The 26,723-nt window shown below is 39.5% G+C and overlaps 1 protein-coding gene across 4 annotated transcripts in view; it reads right to left on the bottom strand.

Annotated features, from left to right (window-relative positions):
• Positions 1 to 26,723, bottom strand: part of LAMA2 (laminin subunit alpha 2) — a 711,555-nt gene that overhangs the window by 42,998 nt on the left and 641,834 nt on the right. For all 4 annotated transcript variants that reach the window (XM_075203053.1, XM_075203052.1, XM_075203054.1 and 1 more), the window contains 5 exons: positions 26,082 to 26,206; positions 25,549 to 25,711; positions 16,941 to 17,085; positions 15,937 to 16,075; positions 3,616 to 3,736 (listed from right to left, as the gene is read on the bottom strand). In XM_075203053.1, the coding sequence (XP_075059154.1) occupies positions 3,616 to 3,736; positions 15,937 to 16,075; positions 16,941 to 17,085; positions 25,549 to 25,711; positions 26,082 to 26,206 (693 nt within the window). The remainder of the gene's footprint in view (positions 1 to 3,615; positions 3,737 to 15,936; positions 16,076 to 16,940; positions 17,086 to 25,548; positions 25,712 to 26,081; positions 26,207 to 26,723) is intronic.

Raw genomic sequence — 26,723 nt, 5'->3', positions numbered from 1 at the left:
CTAGCCATTAATGTAAGCACTTATTAAGCAGTGGCTTTTACCGCTATCACGTCTTGCTCTTCTTGTTCAGCTAATATAGGAGTGGTTTACTAGACAACTGGCAACCTCACACAATGCGTCTCTGTGGGATGTGTCAGGTAGCAAACATCGTTCAGTTATGCTTGTACCTCGAAGTGGTGTAACCAAAAATGAGCAATGTTTCCTGTATTTCTGCACATGATCATTTCACCCAGCTGCAGCTCAGTGGCTAATCTGTCCCTATCCTATACTCATTGTCACGAACGCCCAGCCTGTCTCAGATACAGCAATCTGAACAACTGCCTGTGACTGGCATCACCTTAGTCACTTAGCAATGAATGCACCTTTTCTGCCACCATGAAGGATTTACTATGGTATCCTTACGTTCACCAAAATCACTTATTAATGTTTCACACTTAAATCACATACACATGTAGCATAAGCCTCCCTGGGCTTCATAAATTCACAAAGAATCACAGAGAATACACTAGATTAAATGTATTTAATCTGAAAAATGTTTCCAAGGCTTAGTTACAAAGAAGTTAATAATAAGACATACAATAAGTTGCACAAATATGTTTCAGAAATAAAATAAGAAATAAAACCAGAGACACTACTTACTAGTTAAGACTTGGCGTGTGTGAGGAAACACAATTGAGAAATATGGGACATTTCAGTCTTGATAGACCCCCTCATGAAAATGCACACTGTAATGTCTAAAGCAGAATATTTTAAACCCTTCTTACAGGCTCTTCACCCCCACCTTAGGAATTACATTTTTTTTTTATTAAATCAGATTAATTCCCAAAATGACACCAAGCTTTTAAAGTAAATTTTCTATCACCTCTGCTCTGCTTAAATGGCTAGATGGTTTACGACTTTGGAGCTTCAAACTCCTCAAAGATGCTTATCTATTCTGGGCCTGGCTAGTTTCAAAAGACTCTTGGTCAACTACACAGGTCACTTAGGTCAGTCAGCAAAGCATACATTGAGAGGTTACATTAAATATTCACATTGTCATAAATGAATTCAAAAGGAAATAACAATCAGTCATTAGATATACTACATAATCGTCACACTCACTATTCCATTTTATTTGTACAACTCTCTGATCAGAATTTGCAGTGGCTATTCAACAGCTCTCTCTCCTTCTCTCTCTTGTTACTGCCGGCTATTTCAGAGTTTACGTCTCCTATTACTATTCCTTCTGTCATTTCTCACTTTATGACTATTTAGGCAAATTAATTTTTCTCTCTTTTCTATAACACTTCTAACACTCAGTAGACTCTTTCAGCAACCCTTCCCCTTTTGATTGCCTTCTGTGTATTGGTTTTCCTCTTGTTCTCTCTCCTTATCTCTTTCTTGTTTTGTTTCTTTCTATCTTTTTGTGTCAGCTGCCTCTCTCTTGCTATCTATTCTACTGAGTTCTTCCCCTTTACTATTGATCTACAGTCATGGGCAACAGTTTTGAGAATGACGCAAGTATTAACTTTCACAAAGTTTGCTGCTTCAGTGTTTTTAGACCTTTGCTTCACATGTTGCTTTTATTGATAATTACATTAAGTTTATGCAAAGAGTCAATATTTGCAGTGTTGACTCTTCTTTTTGAAGACTTCTGCAAATTGCCCTGGCATGCTGTTAATCAACTTCTGGGCCACATATGGAATGATAGCCACCCATTCTTGCCTAATTAATGCTTGGAGGTTGTCAGAATTTGTGGGTTTTTGTTTGTCTAACTGCCTCTTGAGGATTGACCACAAGTTTTCAATGGGATTAAAGTTTGGGGAGTTTCCTAGCCATGGACCCAAAATTTCAATGTTTTGATCCCCAAGCTACTTAGTTATCACTTTTGCCTTATGGCAAGGTGCTCCATCATGCTGAAAAAGACATTGTTCGTCACCAAACTGTTCTTGGATTGTTGGGAGAAGTTGCTCTTGGAGGATGTTTTGGTACCATTCTTTATTCATGACTGTGCTCTTAGTCAAAATTGTGAGTGAGCCCACTCCCTTGGCTGAGAAGCAACCCCACACATGAATGGTCTCAGGATGCTCTGCTGTTGGCATGACACAGGACCGATGGTAGTGCTCACCTTTCATTCTCTGGACAAGCATTTTTCTAGATGCTCCAAACAATCTGAAAGGGGATTCATCAGACAGAATGACTTAACCCCAGTCCTCAGCAGTCCAGTCCCTGTACCTTTTGCAGAAAATCAGTCTGTCCCTGATATTTTTCCAGGAGAGAAGTGGCTTCTTTGCTGGCCGTCTTGACACCAGGCAATCCACCAAATGTCTTCACCTCCCTGTGAGTGCAGATGCACACACACCTGCCTGCTGCCATTCCTGAGCAAGCTCTGCACTGGTGGTGCCCTGATCTCGCAGCTGAATCAACTTTAGGAGACAGTTCTGGCACTTGCTGGACGTTCTTGGGTGCCCTGAAGCCTTCTTCACATCTATTGAACCTCTCTCCTTGAAGTTCTTGGTGATCCGATAAATGGTTGATTTAGGTGAAATCTTACCAGCAGCAATATCCTTGCCTGTGAAGCCCTTTTTGTGCAAAGCAATGATGACTGCATGTGTTTCTTTGCAGCTAACCATGCTTACAAGAGGAAGAACAATGATTTCAAGCACCACCCTCCTTTCAAAGCTTCCAGTCTGTTATTCTAACATGACAGAGTGATCTCCAGCCTTGTCCTCATCAACACTTTCACCTGTGTTAACAAGAGAATCACTGGCCTGATGTCAGCTGGTCCTTTTGTGGCAGGGCTGAAATGAGGTGGAAATATTGTTTTGGGATAAAGTTCATTGTTATGGCAAAGAGGGACTTTGAAATTAATTGCAATTCATCTGATCATCTTCATAACATTCTGGAGTATATGCAAATTGCCATCATAAAAACTGAGGCAACAGACTTTGTGAAAAATAATATTTGTGTTATTTTCAAAACTTTTGGCCATGACTGTAGTCTCCTTACATCCCATATCACTCCCCATTCTTTTCCAATATTCACCCCATTTTTACCTTCTTTTAACCATTTCGCTCTTCTATTGTTACATCCTTGCTTTCCCTGATCCATTCATCCCATCATAAATCTTCTCTCTATCTGCGCAGGTTCTTTGTTTATCATCTTTGCTACCCTATTCCTTCTTTGCCCGCTTTCAGGTTTTGTTTAAGTATTTCCTTGCTGTCCCTTTCTCTTTTCTCCTCTACATGCACGACTCTTTTGTGTAGTGTTGTTGGGACCACTGCAGTGCCAAGTTCTCTCTGTGTGACAGCGGACTCCAATTGCCAGCTGATCATTACATTAAGAAATTATTATGTATCTGAACCGAAACATTGTGCACTGTGCAACCATTATTGTTGTTGAAAATTAATTATCTCCTATAAGCTTATAGAAATAGTTGCCATCTGTAGATAATTTGCCTAAACCGACACTATATTGAGGATTCGTAAACACAGGTTTGTTGTACCTGAATCAGCTTGAAGAACCACCATTTCTAATGAAATATACAGAAGATATAAACTGCATTTATTTAACTTGGATCTACCTACACGTGTGACCAGATAAAAGACATTTTGAGTCACATAAAGATAAACATACCTCAAGAGCACAGCCTTTTGTTAATCCTATGTAGTCGGAGCTGCTAAGTAAATTGTACGGAGTTCTGGAGACCTCAATATCTTTTAGACAGCCTGCATATTTCTTTAAATTAACTTCTGGCCTGAAAAAAAAAGAATGAAACAAATTTTAAGTACTGTATGGTAAAAATATTTCAAGTAAAAATAGATCAATAGACCAAGGGTCAGTCTCTCTCTTTCTTTGCTCACTCAAAATCTTCAATCAATGGGAAGTCACAGTAAGGTAGTCACATACTTATCATTTAAATTATTAGATTGCTATTTATTTGTTTATAGAAATGCAATATGCCTATATACACTTTCTCTGGGAGACCTCATCATATCAGTTGGATTCAATCACATAAACTCATTTGCTTAAACCTGATTTTTGGTCTGATTTGGACTCTTGCAACTCCCTGTTTTACCAACTTCTCAGCTTAGGTTTCAATCTTCAGTTCTACTTTTAGTATAACCTCATCCACACACACACACCAATAACTTATCATACTTTCAGTCTATTCTCATCTCTCTCAGAGCTACCATTCATCCACTGTCAACCTTAGATGGTCCTAATCTTATTTTCATAGCAATACACATTGCTTCTTCCTACATCGCATTGCTTATGTCTCCATATATTTATGCATTTATTGTTAATTCCTCTAAAAGCCACCTCCTCTGTACACAATTCTGTAGCGCATCCAGCTCGTGCCAAATTATACTCCTTTACTACTCCATTGCTTTACACTTCTATACAAGCTGTCTCAGTCAAACTTCAGACTTATGCTGAGATATTGCCTGTGACTACACTCACCTGTTACTTTTACCTGTCCACTATTTCAAACCCTACCTTTTGTTAACATGCATTGTAGACCTTAACACTGGTTAGCCTTGAGGCAAGAACTGTTGCCCAAACATTTTTCCTATCAAAGCATTTGTCCTAAAGAAATATTATATGCATTATTATATTATTATATAAGGTATTGTGAATTCCATACATATAAACGTAGCCATACATGCATACTAATAGTATAACCCATTTTGTGCTGAGATGATGTGATCCAGGGGGTCATCACAGCAATAAGGCAACCATTATAAAATTACCAAATTCCCTGTCTCTTTTCTTTTCATTGAGCGTTGGGAGACTCATGAAGCCAAATAAGAGTAGCAGGCTAATCGTCAAGTTAACTGACCACAAAAATTTTGCAGACGACAGGTCACATTAATAATGGAAAGATCACATTACTTAACAGAAAAGTTTAATCTCTTATGCTTTCCTACTTCCACAAAACAGTTTATAGATTTAAGGAAGAACTACAGCAGGAACATTTTCACCTATAATACATATTAGACAATAATATATCTACACATGTCCTTGCAAAACAACATTTTAGAACTAATTGGTCTCAAATCAAAGCATTTATCGGCCCAGAAATAAAAAAGAGTGGTTGGACTTTCAGATTTGGTCATAGTCATGTGGTCCAAATTAGACAAAGCAATAGCAAATAGGTGTTTGGGTCAAGCAGGCAGATGTGCCCATGTATGAGCACTATTATTCTACACATTAACTCCGTCATTACACAGTTGCAGAGATACTCCTAATATCTAAGTGTATTTTGCATTCGCTAACAATTGTACATTCAGCCAAACAAAACAAACTATGTTAACAGTAGCCACTCCTATTAATCTCAGGTTCATTGGTTCGTAGTTTCAACCAATATATGCTGGTTCGAAATTCGTGTTGACTTTTGAAAATACGGTTCACTGTTCATGTTAAAAATGTTAAAAATAAATATAAAATATTGTTTTAAAGGCTACATTTAAAGTATTTTGAAAAAAATTAAAATTTAAAAAGTGAACACTACTGTGTTTGCTGTTCCTGTTTGCATTAGAAAATGTTAAAATTAATTTCTCTACCATGATCATCTCTACCAGGAAAGTTGTTTAGAATACAAAACAATTTCTCCTTTGCAACAAGAAACAATAGCCTTATAAATACTAACCTCCAGCTCTAGCCTGCTTGACAGTTGTAAAGCACATGCCCCCCCTCCCTGAGTCTGACACCACTCATCCCTAGATACGTGGGATTAGAATAAGTGCTCTGTTTGGCATGTTTGCAAGGCCTCATTAAAGCCACACCCTGGGGCCTGCTAGTTGTGAGGGTAGATTGTATGCTAAATAGTTCTAGCTCTAATGAAGTCTATGTGACAAAATGCATTGACTGTGGCTTGACACATTACAAGCATTATGGTCAGCTCTTCACTGGTATTGTGGTTCTGTTTCACTGAATGGTATATTCAGGACTTCAGTTGTTCCATATTACACTGGATGGTATATTTGAAGTTTCAGTTACTTAATAACAAGTTCATTGTATTTGAATTGTATGTAGTTGTTGTTTTTAATAAACTGCTCAATAAAAAGTGCTCACTCCTTTTACAGAATTCCTAAGCCAGTAAGGATTCGGGTAGTGTAAAGCGGAAGCAACAGACCTGTTGAGAGTCCTAGGGAGGAATTCAATTACCTGCAATGTGCCGTGGAGCACCTCCAGAATGATCATAAAGTCATTCCGCCGCAATGTATCTTGATAGATTTTTCCTTGTACCCCATAGTGGTGTGCAGGAAGATTAATGATTTTTGGGTGACATAGTATGTACAAATGAGAGCAGCCAGACATCGCGTTGATGTTCAGTGGCACATAGTTGAATTGAATTTTCCCTTAGTGTGGGTGTCCATTTGTTGGGTTGATTAAGAATATAGCTATATCTTAAATTATCAGTTTGAAATACGATCGGTGTCATCTATCTCTGAGACTAAATCACAGCACAGTGACTTGGTTAGCACTTCTGCCTCACAGCACTAAGGTCATGAGTTCGATTCCCAACCATGGCCTCATCTGTGTGGAGTTTGTATGTTCTCCTCGTGTTTGCGTGTGTTACCTCCGGGCGCTCCGGTTTCCTCCCACAATCCAAATACATACTAATAGGTTAATTGACTGCTATCAAATTGACCCTAGTCTGTGTGTGTGTTAGAGAATTTAGACTGTAAGCTCTATTGGGGCAGGGACTGATGTGAGTGAGTTATTCGTACAGCACTGCAGAATTTGTGACAATATATAAATAAATAAATGATGATGATGATTGCTTAATCTTCTTGTGAAATAATGAGTGAAGTACAGTATAAATTTACTCTTCTTGGTAATAAGCTGAAAGTGCGATGCTAGGCTATGATGTTAAAGCCCAGCACCACACTCCAAAGAAGAGAAAAGAAGATGCCACTGCACAAATTGTAAGAAACAGTGGCAGGGTCTATATGGAGATGCCTGACAGGGGAGTATTGGTTAAGCCCAGGGCATATATGCTGACCTTGTTTACCAAATACTATAAAATAATAATAGATTTATGTGACACATTTAAATTTGTGACCTACAGACTCATGCTTTTTTGTGGTCAGAGGCTTAAATTTTCCTTATTTTTGACAGTGGGGGACAATATTCCTGTCTATGCAAATGCACCATCCACCTGTATATGTTACTACTCTGTTCCTTACTAAATATAAGGCACCATCAGATGTAAATTGTGTCAAGGCTTAAACTGGCCTACACATTTACTGTACATATTGCATAATCAAAACCAACAGAAAACTGAAAGGGTCAGACACTTTTTGAAAAATCCAGAGCAACATCATAGTGCTATTTTTATCATTAACAATCAGTATTATATTTGTTTTATTAATTATACTGCACTACTTTATCTTCAACATATAGCATTTATGTTTTAGCCTTGTTCTTCTTCAACACAAAAATAGTTGCACTGAATAAATATTAAAAATAAAATCTTTTAATCTATCAAAAATGTTGCTTTTCAAGATAAAAGCAACAGTATATTTTACTTTGTGTATGAGTTATGAATGAATCGAGTACCTGTTCAATAGTTAACTCAATGACAGTTGTTGTATGGTTTCAAACCTTATCACATAAGGCTGTTGACAATTCAATGTTCTTTTTTCCCACAACGGAGTAGAAAATAATGAGTATTTGCATTGAACATACTCATATCTAAGGCTATTATTATTTGTTCTCCAGAGTGATAGGAATAGAAAATGATGTGATTGTAAAAAACATGGCTTTCTTTCAAAAGGATTACAATAGAACATGCTAGCAGCTGAGGTGTTAATTTATTTGAATGTATGAAAGTATCAAGGATTTTTTTTTTAATACAACTACTTTAAAGAAAAAGCATTTATAACTTTTTGCTTAGAAAAAGATAGAAATTAAAGGAACACAAGTGTTGGCTTTATTTGAGGTTAAGTATGGCATATGGATCTGATCTCTTTTGTATTTAAATTATTTTGCACTGACACTCCTGTAAACCCCTGATTCCAGATACAGCTTTCAGCACCACAGCAAAAAATCAATTTCTTAAATGACCCTTACAATAGGGATTGCTGTACATCTGTGAGCAGGTCTTGCTGATTAAGAAATGTTACCATTTCTGTATGACTTCTGGTCCCACTTCTGTTACCATCTCTGTTTGGCTACTGGTCTCACTTCTGTTACCATCTCTGTTAGGCTACTGGTCTCAGTTCTTTTACCATCTCCTTTCAGCATTTGGGCCCACTGAATCCAACTGTAACTGCCGTAACAGCCTTAATTCAGCTGCTGGACTCACCGAGCAAGTTTGCTAGTAAATTTTCCACATTTTGCTCTTTGTTCAGAGTTCAGCCCTGGACTAGTTGGACTAATTCTATAAACTGGGTTACAGTATGTCAACAAACAATTAGGCATTGAGGAGTTTTATTCTAGAGGAATTCCTGAATGTTGGACCGATATATAACTTCTGTGCTCTACCCTCATTTCAATACTTAGCTGAGAAAGTTTATAATTCCTTCTGTAATCCAGTGTTGCCGGCACCTATCAACCCCGAAAAACCTCTCTCCATTCCCTAGCTGATAAACTTTCTAAAAATAGAACAAAGTGAGTTGTTAGTTCTTGGGAACTTCTGAGTTGACTTCACCCTAAAAACATCAAATTCTGTGCTAAATAAGCATAAAACTATAAGCTTAAACAAACTAAATTCCCAACCAAGGTCCAATTTCAATTATTGAAATCATTCACTCAAAGACTGTATCCTGTTATCATGCCATCGTCGAATACTCCTCCCCCAACAAAATATAATTACAAATTATCATTTACTCTAACATGGGGAGAGGAGGTTGTATGTTGCTTAACAGTGATCAACCTAAAAATCAATGTGGACTGTGAAAGTCAAATAATTGGATGAAGTAAACTAAATTGGTTAATATTGTTTTACTGTGCGATTGTGATTAGTATGCCATGTGTAATGACGCAATCGTACGGATTAATAACACACACACTTACATTCGCACTTACACTTGTAAACAGTACACATTTGTTAAGGTCCCAATTCACATTTATTTATTAGTAAAATGTATTAGAGATTATTTATACATAGATAAAACTATAGTAAAGGTATTTAAGGTTCAGGTACTCTAAAAGGTAAAGAGTTTGGTCTCATATTAAAGTTTATTTCACTAGCACTAGCCGGGTTTCGACAGAGTAGCGATCACAAGTTATGAGCAATATGAGATTAACACTCAAAAGTTGTTTATGGGTCAGTTTGAACTGGTTTTTCGGCGGGAAGACACGTAGGAGTAAGTTGTCCCCCATCCTTGGAAAAAATCAAATGAACTAACCTATGACCAGCAGACAACAGGAATATTGTTAAACATGAAACAATGAAGACCTCTCTTAGTGTTATCTGTGCATATTTGTGACATCATCACTGTTTATGTTAATTCAAACTGCATATAAGCAAGCTCCTGGGCCATTATTAAATCTCTATCTTCCTGACAACAGACAACATGACTGTATCAGAACCTGGGCCAGGGATGCGCTTGCAAAACTGTATGTAATGTATTCGGCTTTTATACTTTCCTGTTTATTATTATATCTTTATGCTTCAGCATGGCTTAATGTAAATCCTGCTATCTTTTGCTATTAAATCTCTTTGTGCATTGGAACCACAATAATCTCATTGTAGTGATAAAATGAACATAACAGGGCTGAAATAGTTGCAGTCAAAGTTCCTATGCCTTGGTCATAGCTAAACCTATTACTTCCTTACTAAACTCTATTATATCATCTTATCAAATTAGCTAGAGTCATTCTCTTCCACTAAAGGGGTGACAGAAGCATTATTTCAGACATATCTCGTAATGGTGTATTATCCAAATTTATGGAAAATGTGTGCCTTCCTAAATCAGCAGTTTTTACAAAACAATACATTTCCTTAGCCCATTTCAATATGGATTTTGAATAAACCATTGAACAGTTACTACCCCATTAAAAATCTGTAATGAAGTTCAGTGTGGAATGGAACATATATACTGTTAACTGGTGACTGGTACAATATTCATAAATTGTGATAAAGCCTTCAACACTGTGGATCACATCATATTGTTTAGCAAATTTTGGTGGTCAACTATTGGAACACATGGACCAAATCCTAATGTTTCTTACCCCTGTACCAAGCTGCACTTATCACTTAAGATCCATTTACAGAAGGTGGATAATGGTTCCTGAACTCAATAGGGAATCTGTCTTCTTCTACTGGACTTCATATTTCTGGATCAATTTAATTTAGTCACTTAAATATGTCACCTGTCTTAGATATTTCAAACCTTCTGTCTCTTACCTCGATAAACATGTTGGTGATTGCAATGGTTAATGCATTTTTTCTATAATGCAAATATGTCAACTACACTCATGACATCATTACAAGGGGCCTGATTCATTAAGGATCTTAATTTGAGAAACTTCTTATTTCAGTCTCCTGGACAAAACCATGTTACAATGCAAGGGGTGCAAATTAGTATTCTGTTTTGCACATAAGTTAAATACTGACTGTTTTTTCATGTAGCACACAAATACTTGATAGCTTATTTGTACACTGAAATTTAAAGTTGATATTTGTGTGCTACATGAAAAAACAGTCAGTATTTAACTCATGTGCAAAACAGAATACTAATTTGCACCCCTTGCATTGTAACATGGTTTTGTCCAGGAGACTGAAATAAGAAGTTTCTCAAGTTAAAATCCTTAATGAATCAGGCCCAAGGTTCCTGTGCAGTAACTGTTTGGTCGGACAGTAAGAATCAAATCTGAGATCATTTGCAGTCCTCACTGTTGATTTACAATCACTCTGCCTGCAGCATTCAGCAAAATATCCTTCACCATTTGAAAGTTAATGTTAAAGTGCAAGAACATGCCAGCCAACATAAGAGCGTTTACAAACCTGTCCTAACATTAGAGGCACTGTATCTGAGATGTTCTAAATATTATAGACTGCACTGCCCATGGCCAAAAACACCAAGGGGTAAATGTATCAAGCTGAGAGTTTTCTGGCGGGTTTGACAAACCAATCAGATTGTAGCTATCATTTATTTAGTACATTCTGCAAAATTATAGCTAGAATCTGATTGGTTGCTATAGGCAACATCTCCACTTTTCAAACCCGCCGGAAAACTCTCAGCTTGATACATTTACCCCCAAATGTGATTTCTGCACACATAACAAAGCAACATATATAACTGTGTATGGCAACAAATATGAATATGCTTGAAAGACAGGTTTACTATTAATGTGTGATATATTTCATAGGTTCAAAAGCACAGTGTGGCAGATTTGTTTCTTAATATATATTGGATGAAGATTTCTTGCCATATGTTTGTGCTGTCTGTAAATATGTATTTATTTCTATTTGTGCTTACCAGTTTAAATATTCCACCACATCTTCTCTTGAATCCCCAGTGCATTGTGCTACACAGAGCAGTGCAGATGTTTCTAACATAAAAACATTTGGGATTCAGTGAATTATTAAATTATTCCCTTCAAGTATGGATGTTTGGGAAATCAATTTAATGCAATCCATACTGGAAACAGATGTACATTTTACAGTTCCCCACATTGCCACCACTGTCAATGTGTTGACAACCATGACATCTGCAAACACCACCCACCTTTTCTAACTGTTTGCTAAGTCTGTGACTAGAAAAATATAGTTGACATACAAACTATTGTAAAAATGTATCCAAGTATAATTTGTATGTATTTATTACATTTCTGTTATTTGTTGCATTACATTTTATATGTGTATTATGTTTATTAATTATACTAAAACCTGGTAATATAGTAGACATACTGCAAATCGATTTAATGCTCTCATATGTCCCAATTCCCAGGGCAGTCCTTATTTGCCAGCGAAAAATCTTTAACTCATATATCTATTTACCCAATACTGACAAAATTAGGTTAATTTATAACATGATGCATACACACATTCTTACACAAATAGCAAGACGAGTTTGAGGTTAATTAGTTTATCTGAGTGCATCTGAGACAAAGGAAAGAGTAGGATGACCTCAATGGTGAACAAGATGACATTATTTGTGCACAGAAATGGGCCATATGATGAGTGTTTTGGGGCTGAACGGAGGAGCAACTAGCTTTGTACTGAGAAAACTAATAAAACCAATAAAAGCTAATGTGTCATCTCATATTTAAATGAACCAAAAGAACAGTGAGAGGATACACTTTACACATATAGACAAAGAACTTGGACTGAGTGCACCAACAGGATCGGTTAGTAGTAAGTCATATTTTCAATATGTAAGTTATCTGCACACTATTTTTACTGTAACTATTACTCACAATTCAATAAAATATATTGCATCCCCCTCTTACTTCCACAGTTTGTTTAAACCTTAAACTCGGGATCAATTGAGCAGTGAGGCTGCCATACCATGGTAATGATCATTACAAATGGTGTGACAGGAAGGCATTTCTTAGATATGGGCTTGCCCAACACCATCCCAGGCCAACATCAATATAATTGGGTAACATCAGACTGGGAACTATTATTGAGCAATGTCATACGGCTGCTATTATCAGGTAATGTCAGCTCGGGCTGCTGGGGTTTGTTGGCCAATTCCATCCCAGACCAGTAGCTTCCATAAAGCACATTTATGCACATTGATGCACTACATTTTCTGCAAAGAAATCTATTTACAGTAGGCGGAAATCCACTTTTCTTCAATTAGAATCAAAACCAACATGGCTGTCTGCAGAAGTCATGGAAATCTAAGGGCTGCTGTCAAAGCACATTTCTTAAAAAATCTGCATGTCACTGCAAATTTGAAACAATTGGCATTTTTCTCAGTTGTACATTACAAATATTTATGCATCTTGCTAACTAACCCCCCCCCCCTCACTTAGAAACATTTTAGCTACAGAACTTTTTATTTGTGTTCTAACTAGCAATGGCAGTGTAATACAAGCATTTTAATTAGCATTAAATTAACATCAGTTTATTGTGATATTTAAAAATTCCTGTGAATATGATTACAAATTTGGAGTCCATGTAAAGTAATTGGTCTTTGTCCTACTGTGTATAAATTGTTGCTAGAGCCTTATATAGACAGTGTATGGATTTCTATCTCTCTGTAAACAAACACTGCAAGAGATACACAGCTGTGTCAGATAGCTAGAAGACAAATTCATACTCAGGCAGCAGCATGTGATGCGCACGGGGCCAGCGTGAAGTACTACAGAGAAGAAAGATTGGCTCTCCTTTAACATAAAAGAAATAGGAAATGCAGTGTTACTTGGTTATAATGTGTGGACAAAAATTCTGCAAGAGCAATCATTTGGCACATGCAATCGCCTGTGCAAGCGTGACATATATATACATTTCAGTTGTTATCTAGGTCTCCTACTGGGACTAAAGGGAAATACAAATAAAAAGTAAGACTTAATTGTACTGAAATAAAATATAACCTGTACATTGCTGAATAGAACTTGGTTGTGCTATTTCATGGTTAAAATTATAAAATCTAAACAAACAGAACACAAGTTTAAAGATGTTTGACTCCTTATTATCAAATATGCAAAAATTAAGACTATGGGGTTTATTGATCAAATTTTAAAGTGAAGGGGTTTTTTTTACCATTAAAAAAATGATTTTGGCAATTTTGCCCCTTTATTATATATCAAATAATGTTATGTCACTTCCATTTACTGACACTTATTTTTGACAAATATTGTTTTTTTGACGTAGGCTGTTGTGTTTCAACATTGTTGTTGCTTAACTCTATAAGGTTTATAATCACTGGCACTATTGTTTTCATCTTGGCTAATCTTAATATTGGATTTGTTACTAATTATTATCACCTATTCTCTTAGCTCTTTCTACATGCATATATTTACATGGTACACTAATTTATGATATAGATCCATATCACTAGTGCAATGAGTCATACACTAATCCCCCCCCCCTTTTGTTTCTTTATATGCCATTTCAATAAGTTAGCCTCAATATTTATAATGTCCATGTCGAACTGACAGGTATATTATTCATCATAAAATTTAATATACAAGATGATACATAATGATAAAATCTATGATCACCTAGTATGAACTGACGCAATAGAATAATTTCTTCTCTTGGATTTATTTCATTGAACTATTTACTTTAAACGATACCTTTGTTCTTTATAAAAGACATGAGTGTGTATTTCTCTTACTTGAATTGCTATTTATTTTCATGTATGTTCCACCCGTGTTTGCATGGGTTTTCACCGGGTGCTCCGGTTTCCTCACACTCCAAAAACATACTAGTAGGTTAATTGGCTGCTAGCATCTCTCTCTCTGCCGTTTGTGTATGTATGTTAGGGAATTTAGACTGTAAGCTCCACTGGGGCAGGGACTGATGTGAGTGAGTTCTCAGTACAGCACTGCGGAATCAGTGGCACTATATAAATAAATAGTGATGATGATGTAGCGATATTGATAGATCAGAGTTATCGTTGGGTGGATGCCTTATTTTCACTAGTCGGCAGTCAATGGATGTATATACTGTTACTAATATACGTTGCTAGGCATGACATCATGAGTGGGAGGCCACTCCGCTATAAAAAACCAATAGAAAGGCTCAGTTGGGTTGCCTTGATAAAGCTATTATTATCAAAATGTGCGTTGAATATACACGTGCTGACAGCTCTTTATATTAACACTACATATTTACGAGTCTATGGTGTGCTACTAGATATACCACTTAGGGGAGATGAATTGAATCCTGTTTAGAACGATGTGCTATTTCCATGTATAAAGTATCTACATAGGAGCTCTTTCAATATAAATGAAGGGGCTTAAGGATATCATATTAGAGATACCCCATTTGCATGACTAATTAGGGAGTGATTAATATAATCACGAACGCTCCTAATAGGCTGTGCTTATTTGCAATAAACTGCACTTATTTGCAATGACACAGATGCATCAGCCAGAGTTAATATATAACAATGTGCCTTAAATAATTTTAAAGTAGGGACCCAAATATTGGATCAAAATACCCCATCCACATTATCAAACTTGGGCTGACCATACTGCCCATAGTAATGAGGCAACATTAATACCTAACAAATAAGTAACAGGGATCTAACCACACCAGTAGATGAACATACATTATAGGGTCGTATGGCGCGTCCTAGCAGTGTTTATCTGCTAGTCTTAACAGCAAATTTTCCAGGTTCTCATTCCAACATTCATGTTTTAATATTTCACTAATTTCGTTTATAAATGATTTAATGGAGTAAAATTTTAATGCATACCAATAAAGTTTGATATATGTTTTATTGAATTGGTTCCCGTAGTGCCCTAATATACACATTTTTATTCTCCTTTCTCTCTATGTTTACTTATTTTTGAATGTCAGAACATCAAATTAAAAAAAGTACATTTCACTAATTTACAAAAAAAAAGTGTACTCTGTTTTACGATCTATTCCAATCCAAGGAAAACTTCCGCCACCTAAGGCCAAGCAAAATTACATATGCATCTTTCTCAGGCCCAGTGCTATCTGCATTAATACCAGCACCAGTGCTGCAAAATGAATTGATCCCTCCCTTTCAAGCGATAAAACCACCCTGAGAGCTATCACTATGAATCTCACAATGACAAGGAAGTGACTCCCGTTGTACTAAGAACCTGCTCACAATTTATCTGATATTTAATGTCCATCTACAGTTGTCATGTTTTCCTGTATCATACATTCTAGTTGGGTCCACTGAGATACTTAGTGGACATCTGGATGTACTACTGACAATCAGGTCAGTCTAACAAATATAGAACTGTGAAGATTTTAGATCACATATGAGAATAGGTAGATACACATTCCATGCAGAATGTGGAAGATAACAAATAACTAGCTGCAAATATGAAACTTTTTTTTACCTTAGATTCCGCCGTACTGGCAGGCCTCCAAAAAAGATCTTCTCATCAGCTTTTAAATTAAGGCCAAAGTTACTTCCAGTTGCCATTGTGATACTTTTGTCCTCTTCGTTGCTATCCATATCCACAATGGAAAAATTGGCTAGAAAATAATAAGAAAATAATACTTGTGAGTGGAAAAATCTATAGATCAAGTTTGCCAGAGAAAAGTGACAAATCCTAATAAGGCTACAGGAATAATAATGTGGGGAATGCTCATTTGGTTCTGTTACAGTCAAGGGGCAACTGATTGTGGCACTGACAGTATGTCACTTCCACAAGGATATGTATTAGTAAAGTATTCTTTCCTAACAAATGTAAATAAAACATATTTTTCTGCTGTGGGACTAAAAAAAACTGATTAAACTGCTGTGACAGTGATGACTGCTCAATGCCACAATGGGTTCTATTGATAAAGCAGAGGAGTGCTTAAACAGACTGAGTTTATTAGGCAACAAATACTTTAAAAAGTGTATAATGTAATACCTCTAATGTATTTAATTGGCATTATGTACAGTAGAATGTAAAAGCAAACACATTATTCTAATCATGCTATGGGGTATATTTATCAAGCTGTGGGTTTCAAAATTGGAGATGTTGCCTATAGCAACCAATCAGATTCTAGCTGTTATTTTATATAATTTACTAAATAAATGATAACTAGAATCTGATTGGTTGCTATAGGCAACATCTCCACTTTTTCAAACCTGCAGCTTGATTACCCCTTAGACTTCTTTGGCTGGACAGTAATCAATCTATTATATATAATGATCTCTCCTCACTCTGAGCTGGAGTAGGCTTTTCTGTAGTGATATTTTGCTTATACGTAGGAAAAACTGGCAAGTGTGTCATTTGACTGATCAAAGTATGATTAGGTATAATTGCAAAAATGTTTCTTTTATGTACATTATAGCTTCTATAAATAGACCCAATTTGAGTACATGCGGTGAATGCACAGGAATACCTACTTTGTTTCTGTATTCTGGAGAGGGTAAAAGATTTCCATTTTCCATCATTATGATTCCTGTTGCTAACTGCAAAGGCCGTCCCTGATCCCAGATCATAGCTAACTTTTATACGTCCATCACTCAACTCGACACTCATGAAATCTTTCTGTTAAAAAATGAAAAGCAAAAGACTATAGTGGAGGACACATATATCTTTCATAGCTTTTTCGCATAACAAATTTTGTTCTGGAATGAATGAAACCATACAGTATATTAATAGGTATCAACCGACACTGACTGTAAATATGACTTAGAAAAAGTGAGTTTTAATGTCACAGTGAAACATCTAATAAACTGATTTTTATAAAGAAAACACACATCTATTTTACAAACACAAATAAAACAGTAATAAATGGAGATAATACAAATACAGAAGAAATGCATTCACACATATACATTAATTATCTTCTAGCCTGAGTATTAATTACACTACACCAGTAGACTACACCAGTGGATCCCAAACTTTTTTAGTTCAAGGCACCCTTAGGGATTACATAACAATTTCAAGGCAAATCTATTTACATTGTTTGTAAATATAATAGTGCTTAACATTACATTATTTTACTTTTAAGTGTACACAACCCATATACAAATCTGCATTTCAGGAGAAAAAAAAAGGTGCCTTAAGCCTGGTACACGCTAATGCAGTTATCGTGCAGATCATACAATAAATGGCCGTTTGGGCAGAAATTTCATTAGTGTGTACACTCCCAAGATCATGTTATATCGTACCAAAGCACATCGTATTGTCTGATTTGATTTTCTAAACCTCCTAATAGTCACGATCTACGATGGAACGATGTCAGGTAAATGTGGAAGTGTGTATGCACTCAGGACCAGCAGGCACTCAGGACCAGCAGGCACTCAGGACCAGCAGTCACAATCCTTTCAGAAAATGGTTATGACAGATGCAGATCTCAGATCTGACAGTAAATCATGTAGATGTGTACTCGTGAATCTGTATGGTCATCGGGACTTTCAGTTATTGATAAAATCGTTAAAAAAAATCGAAGTAAGATTGCATTTGTGTGTACCCAGCTTTACAGTGTAGTAGTTAGGTGTACAGTACAGAGCAAAAAGTAAAATTAAGGTGCTCAGTCATATGTGTACCAGATGCACTATCAATATGTACTACTATCCCCAGATCTTGGTAAATTAAAATATCAAGGTGCCTTGTAGTTCCAAGCAGGAGTATTGGAAATAAAGGAGACAACCAAAAATAGTGTAGTACTGCCAATAAAAGTGCAACACCCAAAATAACAGTGAATTTACATACCACACATAATAGAATAGGAGGCTTATCTGAAACAATCCTGTTGCTGATTCTGTGTCACTTCTACTCTAATCTCAGATCTTGGTGAATTCGCTGTGCAAAAGTACTGGAAATAAACAGACAACCAAAAATAGGTGGTACGTGTCAAAGTAACATGCACATGAAGGCCAGGATCCAAGAATTCCCAGCAAAACTTTGTCAGAGCATCACACTGCCTCTGCCAGCTTGCCTTCTTCCCATAGTGCATCTAGATGTTACCTCTTCCCCAGGTAAATGACGCACAGGCCTTCCACATCATGTAAACGAAAACATGAATCATCAGTCCAGGCCAGCTTCTTCCATTGCTTCATGGTGCAGTTCTGGCACTCATATGCCCATTGTAGGGGTTTTCGTCAGTGGACAGGGGTCAGTATGGGCACTCCGACCGGTCTGCGGCCACGCAGCCACATGTGTGTTCTGACACCTTACTATCATAGCCAGAATTAACTTTTTCAGCAATTTGTGTTACAGTAGCTCTTCTGTGGGACTGGACCATCGCTCCCCACGTTCATCAATTAGCCTTGAGTGCCAGTGACCCTGTTGTTGATTCACAATTTGTGTTGCTTTGGACTACTTTTGGTAGGTACTAACCACTTCATACTGGAAACACTGCACAAGACCTGACATTTTGGAGATGCTCTGACCCAGTCATCTAGTCATCACAAGTCAGCTCTTGTCAAAGTTGCTCAGATCCTTACATTTGCCCATTTTTCCTGTTTCCAAAACATCAACTTCAAGAACTGACTGTTCACTTGCTGCCTATTATATCTCAACTCTTGACAGAAGCCATTGTAACAAGATAGTTAGTGTTATTCTATTAACTTCTTACTGATGGCATGGACTGAAGAAGAAGAGCATTAGTGCTCAGAAGACATTTGCAGTTTCTTAAGGAAAGATATATTTTATCTGTGATGCTGCACATTCAGAGCAATGTTTGCCCTGCTTTAATCATTGACAGAAAGCTGTGGGGTGTATCTATTACTTCTTGTAAGGGGGTGACAATATTTTACAAAACTGCAGTGATAGGTCTAAAGCTGGTTCACACTACAGAAAACTTATCCAATATCTTTAACTAATTTTACCAGCGACTGAAAGTCCAGGTCAGCATGCCGATTCATGCGTGCACACTTACACAATTTTACATGATTTGCTTTCAGATCTTCATCTGTCATAACCATCTGCTGAAAAGAATGTGAGTCTGTAAACTTTTTGAGGATCTGCCTACACTGCTGATCGTGAGTGCATACACACTTCAGAATTTGCCCAACATCGTTCCATTGTCTATAGAGTTTTAATCCGATTATAAAATCAAATTGTTACGAGCCGCGGCTCCCCGACGGGCCGCCGCGGCTCACTTCCGGTTTCCCTAGGCGTCCCGATCGTCATGGAGACGTCACTTCCGGCATCCACGTCCCGGTTGCCTTGGCAACAACCGGGACGCTCTGTCTCCTCTGCTGCAGCGCCCGGCCAGCGCTCCTACAGCCGGGTGCATTCGCACAGAGGTAAGTAATTCTTTTGTTCATTCCCTGTGTATTTTTGCATGGCACCTTTTGTATTAGCTGCACTTATATTGTGCATCCTTATGTCCTTTATACAGGGCATTATGGCCTTACATAGGGGTTATTGGAGTTAGGGAGGAGTCTCACTGGCACTCTGCTGCTATTGGTGTTCCTCGCTATTTAAGGCAGTGAGGACAGGGCCTCACTGCCAGTTATAGCTCCCAGTGTAGCTAGGCTCCCTGTTCCTGTTTCTGCTCCTTGATTGTTTTCGCTAGACCTGATCTCCCGTGTATGACCCTTGGCTTGTTTCTGGACCCTGTTGTATTGCTTGTGACCTCTGACCTCGGCTTGTTTTTGGATTCGTTGTCTGCTGCCGGCCCTCTATCCTTGCCCGGATTTCATTCTGCTGCTTGATTCTACACTCCATTGCTGGGTTCTCCCCAGTCACTACTCATCTCACGACCCTCTGCTGTCTGTGGCCAAGTCTGTCCCCACCACTAGGGGCTCCAGTGAACACCTGACTTCAGAGCAGACTCCGGGTTTTGAAGTACTGGCTGGAAGGGGTTCCTAACATTATAACTGGCCCAAAAAACAATTCCATTTCCCTCCAATGGATCCCAGCCCGGCTCAAGTCCTAGCAGGGCAGATCCAGGCCATTTCACAGGTGGTTCAGGACCTTTCGCTCAGACTTTCTGCTCAGGAAGAAGCCGCCAAGGCCTCACAAGCAACTCTGGCACCTGCCCCTGAGCCGAAGTTAAATCTTCCGGACCGTTTCTCTGGGGATAGAACCCTGTTCCGGAATTTTAAAGAGAGCTGCAAGCTATATTTCCGCCTCAGGCCCCGTTCCTCGGGTTCGGAGCAACAGAGGTTTGGTATAATCATCTCCTTACTTCAGGGCGATCCCCAATTCTGGCCGTTCAGTTTGACCTCTGTTAATCCTGCTCTGCAGTCCGTGGACGCCTTCTTCAATGCCCTTGGTCTCCTATATGATGACCCAGACAGGGTGGCCTCTGCTGAATCACACCTAAGCGCGCTAAGACAAGGGCGGCGTACAGCAGAAGAGTATTGTGCCGAGCTCAGATGTTGGTCGGGCGACAGCCAGTGGAATGACCCCGCACTACGGAGTCAGTTCCGGCTACGGCTCTCGGAGCAGATAAAGGACTCCTGGGTCCAGTACCCTTCGTCACCTTCCCTGGAGGCCTTAATGCAATTAGTTATTAAGATTGACCGCAGGATCAAAGAAAGGAGGTCCGAGAAGGAAGCCGCCTCGCCATCCTGGTCCTCTTCAGCCGTCTACCCGGTCCCTCGGGACTTGCCTGAGCCCATGCAGTTAGGGGCTTATCGCCTGTCCCCTGAGGAAAGATCCAGGCGGCGGTCGCAGGGGCTATGTCTATACTGTGGCAATAAGGGGCACCTCTTGCGTAACTGTCCTAACAAGGCGGGAAGTAAAGGAAGAGGTACAGGAAGGAGTAAAGAAAGAGGTACACCTAGGTCTCCAAATGGTCTCTTTCAAGAATTCCGTCCTCATCCCTGCTCGGATCATGTATGGAAATAGATCCGTTTCCATCTCTGCTTTTCTAGACAGTGGTGCAGCTGGAAATTTTTGGGATGTGAACTTTGCCAAAGCACTTGGTATTCCTTCAGTAAACTTGAACTCAGAAATCACAGTCTGCGGACTGGACGATAGACCGTTGACTGATGGAAGGATCTCATCTCAAACTCCTCCTTTGCACCTTACTGTGGGAGCTCTCCATTCAGAAGTTCTTTCATTCTTCTTGATTCCCTGTTCCTCCGTACCATTGATCCTGGGGCATCCTTGGCTCCAACTCCACAATCCTCACATTGATTGGAGCACTGGGGAAATCCTACGGTGGAGTAAGGCTTGTTCTTCAAATTGTCTTGTCCTACCTCTTCTGGTTGTTTAGCCTTGTCCTGAATCTCTTCCTTTACCTTACCATGAGTTTCACGACGTGTTCTCTAAGAAGGAAGCAGACTCTCTGCCCCCACATCGTAGCTACTATTGCTCCATTGATCTGGTTCCGGATCCCAAGCTTCCTAATGGAAGGTTATATGCCCTGTCCATTCCTGAGACTAAGGCTATGGATGACTATGTGCAGTAAAACCTACGTAAGGGATTCATTCAACCGTCTAAATCACCCGTAGGAGCGGGTTTCTTCTTTGTGGCAAAAAAAGATGGGAGCCTCCGCCCGTGCATAGACTATTGGGGTCTGAATGGGATTACCGTGAAGAATACCTACCCTTTGCCGCTCATCTCCGTGCTCTTTGATCAGATCAAACAAGCCATGATCTTCTCCAAGATTGATCTGAGAGGGGCATATAATTTGGTCCGGATCAAAAAGGGGGATGAGTGGAAGACGGCCTTCAACACTCATTCAGGCCATTATGAATATCGGGTCATGCCCTTTGGCCTATGTAATGCCCCCGTGGTGTCCCAAGATTTTATTAACGATGTTTTACGAGAATTTCTGGGAAAGTTCGTTGTGGTATACCTCGACGACATATTGATCTATTCCAAATCACTGGAGCAGCACCGTACACATGTCAAAAAGGTCCTCTTCAAACTACGCCAGCACTGCCTCTTTGCCAAACTTGAGAAATGCGAGTTTGAAATCACCCAGGTCATGTTCCTCGGATATGTCATCTCTCCTTGTGGCTTCTCTATGGATCCCAATAAGGTCCAGGCAGTTCTCGAATGGATCCGACCAAGCAATCTAAAAGCCATTCAGAGATTTTTAGGATTCGCTAATTATTACAGGCGATTCATCCGGTCATTCTCAGTGCTAGTGGCTCCTATTACTGCCCTTACCCAAAAAGGGGCCGATACTGTTAATTGGTCTTCCACTGCTTTAACTTCTTTTAAAGCCCTCAAAGAGGCCTACATCTCCGCATCTGTCCTACGACATCCCAATCCGGATCTACCTTTTATTGTCGTAGTAGACGCCTCTGACGTCGGGGCCGGTGCCATCCTTTCTCAGAAGGATCTCAATGATCACTGTCTGCACCCCTGTGCATTTTTCTCCAGGAAATTTTCCTCAGCAGAAACCCATTACGATGTTGGTAATCGGGAGTTGCTGGCAATCAAGTGGGCGTTTGAAGAGTGGCGTCACTGGCTAGAAGGAGCTAACCATGTAATCTCGGTATATACCGACCACAAAAATTTACAATATATACAATCCGCCAAAATTGTGAATTCCAGACAAGCCCGGTGGGTCCTTTTCTTCTCCCGCTTCAAATTCACTATTACCTTTCGGCCAGGATCCAAGAACACTAAGGCGGATGCCTTTTCTCGCAGCTTTATCGCCTCTCATCCTCCCCTCGCAGAACCTACCTTTATTATTCTGGCATCCAAAATAGTCCTTGGTCTGACTCAGGATCTCGGCACGACCTTCCGGGGCCTCCAACATTTGGCACCATCGGCTATCCCCAGGAGTAAACTATTTGTACCTGATTATCTGAGGACGGTTCTCGCTGAATGCCACGATAATAAAACCTCGGGTCACCCTGGAGTATCCAAGACGTTGGAACTTCTGTCTCATTCTGTCTGGTGGCCCTCCTTGTCTGCGGATACCAGAGAGTTTGTTTTATCCTGTAAATCCTGTGCCAGGAATAAGTCTTCTCGCAAACTTCCAGCAGGTCTTCTTATGCCCCTGTCTGTTCCAGTGAGACCCTGGATACACATATCTATGGACTTCATCGTGGAACTACCTCGCTCATCCAGCTTTAACACCATCTGGGTGATAATAGACAGATTTAGCAAGATGGCCCACTTCATCCCTCTTGTAGGATTGCCATGTGCTAAAATATTGGCGTCCCTATTTATTCAGCACGTTTTCAAGCTCCATGGACTCCCCGTTAACATTGTCTCGGACCGTGGCTCCCGATTTGTCGCCACCTTCTGGAGAGCTTTCTGTACCCAATTGGGAATCAAAATTTGTCTGTCATCAGGGTATCATCCACAGTCCAACGGACAAACAGAAAGGGTTAACCAATCCCTTGAGCAATTTCTCCGTTTGTATGTAACCAAATGCCATAGTGATTGGGCTGCTCTGCTTCCATGGGCAGAGTTTGCCTACAACAACTCGTATCATTCTTCTACGTTAGTGTCCCCATTTTTCTGCAACCTTGGATTTCATCCTCGGTCCAACTCGCTAGAAGTCCCGAGTCATTCTAAGTCTCGTTCTTCGATTTCTCATCTGTTCCGGATATGGAGAAAAGTTCACATTGCCCTCAAACAGGCTTCATTCAAGTCTAAACATTTTGTTGATCGGCACCGTGGACCATGTCTTTTCAAAGTCAGGGACAAGGTGTGGCTGTCTATCCGCAACATTAAACTCAAGCAACCCTGTAGGAAGTTAGGTCCCAGGTTCATTGGACCCTTCTCCATTATTAAACAAATTAACCCTGTGGCGTTTAAGTTGAAACTTCCTCCTTCACTCAAGATCCCTAATAATTTCCGTTGTTCCTTGCTGAAAGCGCTCACAGGGTCGCATAGGTTCAGGCCACATAAATTGCACAGACCTCGTCCTGTCTCAGTCAAAGGGCACCAAGAGTTCATCGTTGAAAGAATTCTAGACTCCAAAAAGGCGCAAAGCCAAATCCAGTTTTTGGTCCACTGGAAGGGCTATGGCCCGGAGGAACGGTCTTGGGTGCCACGGAGGCATCTCCATGCTAACAAACTTATTAAGGGCTTTTTTAAAAAGCATCCTGGGAAACCTGGAGGTCGGGGTGCCTTGACCCCTCCTCAAGGGGGGGGGGGGTACTGTTACCGCGGCGGCTCAGTTCCGGTTTCCCCAGGCATCCCGGCCGTCTCCATGATGACCGGGACGTCACTTCTGGCCTCCGCATCCCGGTTGCTTGGGCAACAACTGGGACGCTCTGTCTCCTCTGCTGCAGCGCCTGGCCAGCGCTCCTACAGCCGGGCGCATGCGAACAGAGGTAAGTAATACTTTTGTTCATTCCCTGTGTATTTTTGCATGGCACCTTTTGTATTAGCTGCACTTATATTGTGCATCCTTATGTCCTTTATACAGGGCATTATGGCCTTACATAGGGGTTATTGGAGTTAGGGAGGAGTCTCACTGGCACTCTGCTGCTATTGGTGTTCCTCACTATTTAAGTCAGTGAGGACAGGGCCTCACTGCCAGTTATAGCTCCCAGTGTAGCTAGGCTCCCTGTTCCTGTTTCTGCTCCTTGATTGTTTTCGCTAGACCTGATCTCCCGTGTATGACCCTTGGCTTGTTTCTGGACCCTGTTGTATTGCTTGTGACTTCTGACCTCGCTTGTTTTTGGATTCGTTGTCTGCTGCCGGCTCTCGACCCTTGCCCGCATTTGATTCTGCTGTTTGATTCTACCCTCCATTGCTGGGTTCTTCCCAGTCACTACTCATCTCACGACCCTCTGCTGTCTGTGGCCAAGTCTGTCCCCACCACTAGGGGCTCCAGTGAACACCTGACTTCAGAGCAGACTCCGGGTTTTGAAGTACTGGCTGGAGGGGTTCCTAACACAAATGAAACAATAAAATGGGGTTTGGGACAATAAAACATGTTCAAGGGAGCGTGCACACTAATGCGATATCAGACCTAACAGTCATTTGTTGTGTGATTGGCACGATAATCGAGTGAAAAGCTATAGTGTGTACTCAGTTTATGAAAAGTGTATTTACCTATTTCCTACCTCAATGAAAATATCACTTTTTTTAGTTCACATACATTGTCTCACTTAAGCATACTTTTCTCACCAAGTCATGTGATGCCAGGTACATAAGCAATGCATTTGTAGAAAATGTTTTGAATTTAAACATTATTGTAGAAATATTAGGGTTCCATCGAACTGGGCGGCTGACCAGCGCATATCCCTCTCCATCAAACTGGACAGTCCCTTCACTATCTGCAATCTGCGGACTATAAAGAGAGAATTTATTTATAACCAAAATCATTAGGAATCACTAAAAACAATTACCACCTGCATTTCCACTGGGCACGATTTTTCCAGTTGATTTTTCAACAAATTTGAGTGAAACATTGGGCAATGACAGAAAATACATGTTATATTTTTTATATAGAAGACATCTTGTAGAACCACACAATAAACATTTTGTTAGGTAAGTCATGAAGCAGTGCACACAAAGTGATTATCCCAGCACACACATAAAAATATTTTTGCCTTAGATGTATTTGTGCTATAAAATAAATTTTAAAGCACAACAAATGATATGGGGTGCAACACACACAACACAAAAATACAAATAATGTGCTTAAAAATATTATTTACCTGATAGAGCATCCTTTGCAGTCACCTTCTCGGTCCCTGTAATTCCACAGTCCAATTGGCTTGCTATCCAAAAATGTTTCTCCCATACAGCCAGAGAATGTTGTTGTTTTAACAGCATCAGGTTTCTGTAATGATCAGGCAGGTGATAATTATAAACATACAGGAATTAGAGGCCACATGCTTACAATATAAAGTACAGACATCTAAAAATTGCAACTTTGTTTTATACTGTTTTTACCTATGTGCTCTGCTTGTATGAAGTCTCACATGACCTAAAAACATAGTGGTCTACCATCTGGTAAGACTAGTTAAAAAGTAGTACTCCGCTTGTTGTTGCCATGGAGTGCTAGGTAGAATGATTGTTTGGATTCATGTGGTGTTCATTTTTGGTCGAGTGTCTTGTGTCTAACAATTTTGTAGTGGAGCTGGTGTAGTAGGTGTTGATCCTGAAATCACAATCACTGTACCCAGTACTCAAGGGCAGTTGTTGCTGCCATGAAGTACTGCCATGAAAAGTATTGTTTTACAGTCTGCTAGAGACAATGAGCCTGATTCATTACAACAGGTTTTCTGAGCACGACTAGTGCTCAGAATACGACGCCCGTAATTTGGATTTGCATGCTCCCGAATTTATCTAGCCAC

The sequence above is a fragment of the Mixophyes fleayi genome, chromosome 3, assembly GCF_038048845.1.
Source record: "Mixophyes fleayi isolate aMixFle1 chromosome 3, aMixFle1.hap1, whole genome shotgun sequence".
Lineage (NCBI taxonomy): Eukaryota > Metazoa > Chordata > Amphibia > Anura > Limnodynastidae > Mixophyes > Mixophyes fleayi.
The sequence above is the reverse complement of the archived record's forward strand: the minus strand, read 5'-3'. Positions and strand labels throughout refer to the sequence as shown.